Genomic DNA, 7925 nt, shown 5'->3' on the forward strand with positions numbered 1-7925 from the left:
CATTTCACCAGCGGAGTGTTGACTTGGCCTCTTGTGGGGCTCGGGATAGGTAATAGGAAAGATGACACAAGAATGCACTTTAGTGGGCCGCTCGCAGGTAGGGTAGAATGTGACAAGAATGTTGGATCAAATAAGATGATAAGACAGGTTCGGTACATGAATGGACCCTATGAAATGTAGTCTTCCAGATGTTAATGTTTCTTTGAAGTCAGTAATAAAATATTAATGTGTCAGTAATGAAAAGTGAAATGATCTAATGAAATTTAATATATCATCAGACTTGTACTTTGATGATACATGTTTATGTACAAATAGAAAATTTCAGTATTTATTTACTGTAATTTCTGTGTTATTTCTATCCTTTATAAAAAGTGTCGATGTAGCATTGCCATGCTATCAAAATGAAACTCTTAAAGTAGCATAATGTCACTTATCACACAAAAATAACAAAATGTTTTTTTCTTCTCTTTTTTGAATGACACAGGAGGGCAGACCAGATGATGATGGAACCACAGACACTGGAACAACTAACACCTCCAATCACCTAGAGAAGGACAGCGGTGTGGGAAGAGCTACGGACGAGAGTACAAGACATGACGAGAGCTCAGAGCAAGAGATCCTGGTAGATGATGCAAGTATCAACCAGAAGTTCCCTGTGGATACCACTAGCTTGGGCAGTGGGGGTGACCTCAGGTACAGCAACGACAGCTTCACGTCCAACTCAACGGCAGAGCATGACTTCATGGGCCATGATATCTCAGTGGAGGAATGCATGAAGTTCCAAGCAGCTCTGGAGAGCAAGTGTGACAATAAGCATTTAAGGAGTGATACCGATGAAAGCATGAAAGGAAAAGAGACCAAAGTGATGAGGTTGGGATCAGACTCCATGGATACTACCAGTCAGAGTGGGGATTCGCTGAACAGGCCTTGTCGCAATCGCTTGATCTGTGATCAGCAGGATGAGCTTCAGAAGGAAAGGAGAATCAATGGCCATGATGTGTGGTTGTCCAATCATGCACAGGATGAACAATTAGACACTATTCCTTGTCAATGTCCAAGCTCTGAATCAAGTCAAAAGGTAGATATGCCTGAGAAAGACAACTCACACCAGCGACAAGAGGACCTGTCGCCAGAAACCAAAGAAGAAGCCAATAAGGAGAACGGTTTGCCATCAAATGAGAGGCAGCACAGAAGGTCTAGCTCAGGCTCAGGAAGATCTCATAGAGCTCCAAGAACTGTTCCTGGTAGTCCAGGAGGAAGGAGCAAATCTTCTTCGAGCTCCAGGGATAGATCAAAGAGCACTAGCAGTTCAGGGTCCACCAAGGGCTCCGGCAAGGACAAGCATTCTAGCCCCAGTAAGGGAGCATCCACAAACAATGGAGAAACAAACCACAAACATCAACAAACCCAGCAGCAGCAGCAACAGCAACAGCAACAGCAACAGGACCATTTAGGACAGCTACCAGGTGCAAAAGCATATCCACGCAGTCCTGCCACAAACCCTCATCTCAGAGCACAGTTCGGCCAACGCAGTCCATACTTAATGCAGCATGATTCTACAAGGACTAACCTATTAAAGCACAATTGGAAGGTCCAACAGCAAGCGTCACAGCTGAAGAGGAGCTTTGACAAGTATGGTAGCATCCAGAGCCTGCAGTCTGTGCCAGGGTATGCCAAGCACTATCGTAGCTACCTCCATCTTATCAACCAGAATGAGGAAAATGCCATGAAATCTCAGAACAATTCACAAGGAAATTCAGAGGGGCAGTGGAAGGTTAAGATCAGGAGTGATGGCACACGCTACATCACCAAGCGCTCAAGTCGTGATAGACTCCTGAAGGAGCGAGCCACCAAGATTCAAGAAGAGCGTGCCGGGATGACGACGGATGATGAAGCAGTTAGCGAGATGAAGCTTGGAAGGTACTGGAGCAAGGAGGATCGTAAGCGACATTTAGAACGTGCCAAGGATCAGCGGTTGAGACGAGAGTATATGCAGCAGGCACGCATGGAATGTCTTCAAGAACTAGAGGAGGATATACTGAGTGGCGGCGGAAAGCGGGAACCTGACATTGTGGAGCTGAGCCATCGAAAGCTGAATAAGAGGAAAGGTCGCAAAATGATGCTTGATGACTTCACCACCGTGCAGGAGATGTTGATTCATGGGTCAAAAGTCAGTCCAGACTCAGCTAAAGAGTTCAGTCCTTTCCTTAATGTTACCATGGTATGACAGCAGTCTATTTATATTCTCTTATTTTACCTAGTTTCAGTCTTCTCTTTCTGTCATGGAAATAATATTATATGGGCAGCAAGGTTTCTATGCATTTTTTAAATGGTATAGCCAGTGACAAATCCTAGTTTGATTATAAAATATAAATATTGTATTGGAATCAGTCATGCCATATGTGAAAGATGTGCAAGCACTTATCATACATAAATTAGAATAGGTCAAAGTTCTTTAGAATTATCCCTGCATCAAATTATAATAGAAAGTCTAATTGCCCAATTATGAGGTTTGCTGCATCAAATAGTCAATTTACTTAGTTTCCTTAATTCCTGAGAGATCATGGTAGATTAAAGCGTTCATTTGACTGCATGACTCAGCTTCGCAATTGCCAGACCATTCTGATGAGGAAAACTGGCTCCAGCTCTGTGCCAAACATATGACGAGAGGAGTTTAATTGAACGGTTTATATTTATCTCTATTTCGTGCATTCTGCGAATCAAAGATGGGAGTCTGAAATAATGTAAGCAAACCACAAGAAATGATTACCCCTGCCAAATGAAGTTAATTAAATCCTGGCAATGCTTTAAATTTGCTACTGTCATAACCTGGGCATTCGACCATCTGTGTCTCTGATGGATGATTTATCCATCCGACAGGCTTGCTCTAGCTGCTCGGCCGGCCGGCCAGCATCCTCCTAGCTCTCATTAAATCCAGCATTTCTTCTCCTTTCTGTCCATCATGGCCATTGTTTATGATGAGACAGACCCAGAGCAAGGGCTTGCTATCTATTCAAATCATCCGTACAAATCACTTTAAGCTGCTAATCAGTCCCGTGCAATTGCCAGGATTACAATTCTTGTAATGGGATGACATCAATTAATGTGTTTGCCTTGGTATGTCTGTAAGATGTTAAGTCATTATGAACTCACTGATGGATCCATGTAATGATGGCCGTCTCACTAACTGTCACTATTTTATGAGCTCACTATTTTGTTCTCACGGACGCTATCCACCCTGCCAAGGTGATCAAGTTTCTATGTATCTAAGTTCAAATGCAGAGTGTCAAAATACATTTGTCCTGTATGATTTCACATTCATCTATTATGCCAAATATTGTTTATTTTATTTGATAGATGTGTATAGATTAATGTAAATATGTATTAAAAGAAGGAAAGTTATCATTTTAAAAAGATGTTTTAAACATAAATGCATTTCTGCTATTGATTAATTTTTTTTAAATGTTGATAGAGTTAAGGTATGATTTTATGTTTTAGTGTAGCATCTCTGGCTCACTGGTGTGTGCTTACCTCTCTCTTAAAGTGTTATACGGAAATCTGTTAAAAGGGACCAATTTTGGAAAAGTTAACATTTCCTTTGCAAATAACATGTACATTTTTACAGAAATTTTCAAATTAGGCCTCCATTAAGCGAGCTCTAAAGTATGCAACTGATGGAGGGTCTGATAGAAACCTAGTTCACTATAATGTGTGATTTCCACCCTTCGATCATGGAACAATTAACAGTCTGATCTGACAAAAAATAATGCTGTATTTATACTTTCTTAGAAATTCTTTCCTTCATCATCCTTTCTTGTAACAAAATTAAAAGAGAGGGGGAGAGGGGGGGGCAGAAGTCTTTCTGGTTTCATGTCTTGCCTTCTGTGAGGTCAAAAAGCTTGATGATTTTTTTTTTTTTTTAAAGGGTAAAGAAAAGGGAAAGGAGATGGAAAAGCGAGTAGAAAGAAGGTGTCCGGGAGGATGGTAAAACGATTGCTAGAAGGGATACGAGGAAACGTGACACTATTCAATCTTGTCATGAGGAATGGAGACCAGGATTGCCTTTTGTACGTTCTCCAGATCAATCATCCCCTCTCTCTCTCTCTGCTTCCATCCCCAATCTGCTTTTCACAAAAGAGAGGAACAATAAGGGAAAGGTGAAGTGGGTGGGGATTGGGGAATAAGTAGGACAGCCAAAATAAAAGGTGTAGAAAATGAAATGAATTTGGAAATCTGGAATTGACACAGTAAGAGAGTGCTGTAGAGGGAGGGTAGGTGCTGTATTATGTGGGAGTGCGAGGAAGGTTAACCCCCAGCATTTAAAAGGGCCACATCGTACCGACTCAAAATGCTATTTCTTGGCTTATTTTTTTAGATTTGAGCAACTCATTTTGAAATGTATCTCGTACATTTGCTTGGCCTCCTCTATTTATTTGACTTGGCAGCTGGTGCTGATCATAATGTTCATGATGTAGTATCATGACAAATTAAAATGTTCCTTTTCTTGCGCCTACATCTTGACTGAAGGATAAAGATAAGCCTATGGGTTTTCTGGTGATTCTAGCAACTTTAGTAGTATCCTCTGCAATGGAAAATCAGTGCATTTCTATCGCTGAAAAATAACAATTGAATTCTTAGGGGGTGAAAAGGGAATGTAATATGTTAACATTTTTATTACAATATAAATCAATCAATATTCAGGACCGAGGTATTTTTTATATAATTTGATTTGTATTAATTTAATAATTCCAATTGTTGTGACACTGTATAGAGCAGACCTAGCCCGAGTGACGACCATGATTTTGATTGTTTGTTTTGTTTGTGACAGTATTTCTTTGATTTGTGCCAAATGTGACAGACTTAAGACTACACTCCTGCACTAGTTGTGTGATCAAATGTAGCAATAGATCAGCATGTTATGATGTATGTATATTCGTAAGGAAAAAAATGTATGCGGTCATTTCAAGTCCGCATGCCTCTTTTTGCCAAATGCGATTTTGCTATTATTTGTCCAGTTTTTAGAGTAGACAAAAAAAAGATATATGATTATTTATTCAAATTTGCCTCTCGTTGTCTTCTTATGCATATTATCAATCTTTTTATACACTTGATATTCCTTTGTGTATGCTTTCTTATATTTGAAAATATATCTAAATATGCATGGACAGACATAAGGTGGATGTCTATAGTGAATGAATGTAGGGTGATAGTGGACAAGTATGAAAGTATGTATATCTATTTTGTACAGTCTTGTAAAAATGTGTATTACAGAATGAAAAACAAAAATTATAATAAATCTATTACTACAAGTATTTCAATATATTATTGTGACAAGAATGGAGAATGTCGCAATGTGTCTTTATAACGTGGATGTGATTGCATCGCAGCAATGTGCTGTGTATTTAGTATGGGATAATGACAGAAGCATTGGGTTGATCCAGTGTTTATAATTGAGTGTTCTGTAACTTGTGAAATTCTTGGTGATTTGGCATTCTTATGATGGAATCAATGCTCATTTTAGGACAAGAAGTGGGCATGAAAATTCCAACTCGTAGATTTAAATAAGTGACTGTATTTATTTTTTCAAAAACAGAGCATTTGTTTTTTTGAAACCCTCTCGGGTTGCATCCTGTTGCTTGCCGCATTCTTCTAATTTCATATTATAGGTGACCTGTAAAATAAGATGTATTAATTAAGTCAAAATAAGACAAAAGGAGAATGTGAAAGGAAAATTGATGATTTAATTGTATTTCTGTCTTTCATAGTTTCATTGTCTTAGGGGGTTAAGTACCACTGTCAAAGAAAATATATCACAGTTTACACTTTAGGCTCTTTTCAGTAAATATTTGCTTCTAAATTCTAATCATTTGAAGTAGTTTGCATTATCTTTCATGTCAATGCAGATTAAGTTACATTTGTAGAGGACTATTCAGTAAGTCTAATGGGGAAAAGCTAAATATAGATTATCACTCAAATTGATACAGGATGCTATTTTCCATTAACTCTAGTGTGTATTTGCAGAAAGATACCAGACAAGAAATCTCCTGCATTTTCAATCTATTTCCCTTCTTATACCTGTATCATGTTGCATTTAGATGTGCCGTAAACTTGTCAGAGGTGTGTTTCAGAAAGGTACTGCTCAAACTAATATGATAGTAGAGATTCTGTCTCTACTTCCCTTTAGCTAGTCCTGAGTTAGTAATCTAGCACGTAAGGGGTAAGAACAAGAATCTCCTTGCTTTCATCTCACGCACATCCTCAATTGGTATTGATTTCATCACCCAGGTGTGACGGTATCACCAATGGCGGTGCTGGCTGGTCCTCCTGTTTGCCAAAAAATCATCTCCCACAATTTCACTGGAAGGTATTTGCCAGCAACTGCATTCAGAGTTAACGCCCCAAGGTTTTTTTTTTCCCTTCCTCCCATCGAGATGGGTTTGCAATTTGGCGAGAATTTCTCAGTGTTCAGGTGCTGGTGGCTGCATTTTTCCTTTGCATATTGACGCAAGGAAGAGCGGGCGGGTATGGCAGGTAAATACCAAGCGTGTTTGGACTGTCGGGAAAGCGTTCAAGGATGACACGGGTCAGTGAGAACGACCCAAAGTAGAGCTAGAAATTAGAAGCTTGTGCCCCCCTCGTTGTCCTTCAGCAAATTTGAGGGACGAAACGCCTCGTATTTGAGCAAAATGGTGGTTAAATTGATTTTTATAGAGCCGATTATTTGTGAATAGGGATCATATTCAGACAGTGATAGGGGGATGCAGAGGAATGGAAGGGGGTGATGTATCAAGTATAATGTTAAGTTCAGTGTACTCTTTCTTCCTCTAATGAACAGAGAGAGTGGAGTCTTTTGGAATTTCTATATATGTATTTTTATGTGTTTGCACAAGGTCAAGCACAACACATTTTCACATTGTGCATTTGATATGAATGTTTAATCTATATAATGTTTGTTGTTTTATTGTAAAACTTAATTATGGATACTTTAAGAAACTTGTAAACCTGTACAGAGAAAGATGATGAATTAAATACTTCACCAAAAAGATATAAGTGTTTGTTGTTTTAATTCTTTTTTTAAAGTATCATTTTGTTATCCTAGCATGCTTTTTATGTCCAGTGACATGAGAAGAGACAAATGTAAAATAATTTGGATGAGAGAAAAAGATACAGAGAGAGAGAGAGAGAGAGAGAGGAGAGAAAGAGATACAGAGAGATGCAGAGAGAGGAAGAGAGAGGAAGAAAGAGACTGGAGAGAGAGAGATAGAGAGACAGAGAGGAAGGACAGAGAGAGGGAGAAGAAAGGGTGACAGAGAAAGAGAAAAGGGAAGAGAGAGAGAGAGGGGGGGGGCATTTATTTAGAATATATCTGCATTAAAGGCCTGGTCACACCCTGCCTACATTGATATTTGTTTTTCATATGCATAAGTTACTTAATTAGCAAAGTGTGACTGAGCCTTAAAGCCCAGGTCACACTCTGCCGATATTGCTACTTCCAGTTATTGATGTAGCTCCTCAAAGTTATCTTTTACAGTGAGGTGTGACTGGGCCCTAAAGACCTGGTCACACTCTGCTGATATCAATACTTTTTTCACAAGATGTAGAAATAGGTTCCCAGCAGATTATTTGAATTACATTTTTAACAAAGTGTGACCGGGCCTTAAAAGCAGGGTCACACTCTGCAGATATTGCTACAATTTTTATATTTTGTATAAATTGGTTCCCTGAAGATTAAAGACAAAATCTGTTAGTGGCAGTCACAACACTCCAATAATGGCAGTTAATAAAGTTGTTTAGTAAGGAGTGACCATGCCTTAAACCTAATCTTTTAAGATGTGGTGATGAAAATTGCTTATGCAAGATTTGGTGATGAAAAAAATTACTTATTTAACATATTACACACTAAAAGATCATAAAGGGGAAGACAC

At 38.9% G+C, this 7925-nt stretch overlaps 1 protein-coding gene across 1 annotated transcript in view; it reads left to right on the forward strand.

Annotated features, from left to right (window-relative positions):
• LOC575474 (E3 ubiquitin-protein ligase PDZRN3) overlaps positions 1-7047 on the forward strand; it is a 64444-nt gene extending 57397 nt beyond the window's left edge. Inside the window, exon 8 of the mRNA XM_030983359.1 lies at positions 485-7047. Within this exon, the coding sequence (XP_030839219.1) occupies positions 485-2227 (1743 nt within the window). The 3' untranslated portion in view covers positions 2228-7047. The remainder of the gene's footprint in view (positions 1-484) is intronic.
• The last annotated feature ends 878 nt before the right edge of the window (positions 7048-7925 follow it).

The sequence above is a fragment of the Strongylocentrotus purpuratus genome, unplaced genomic scaffold, assembly GCF_000002235.5.
Source record: "Strongylocentrotus purpuratus isolate Spur 01 unplaced genomic scaffold, Spur_5.0 spur5_contig_829, whole genome shotgun sequence".
Lineage (NCBI taxonomy): Eukaryota > Metazoa > Echinodermata > Echinoidea > Camarodonta > Strongylocentrotidae > Strongylocentrotus > Strongylocentrotus purpuratus.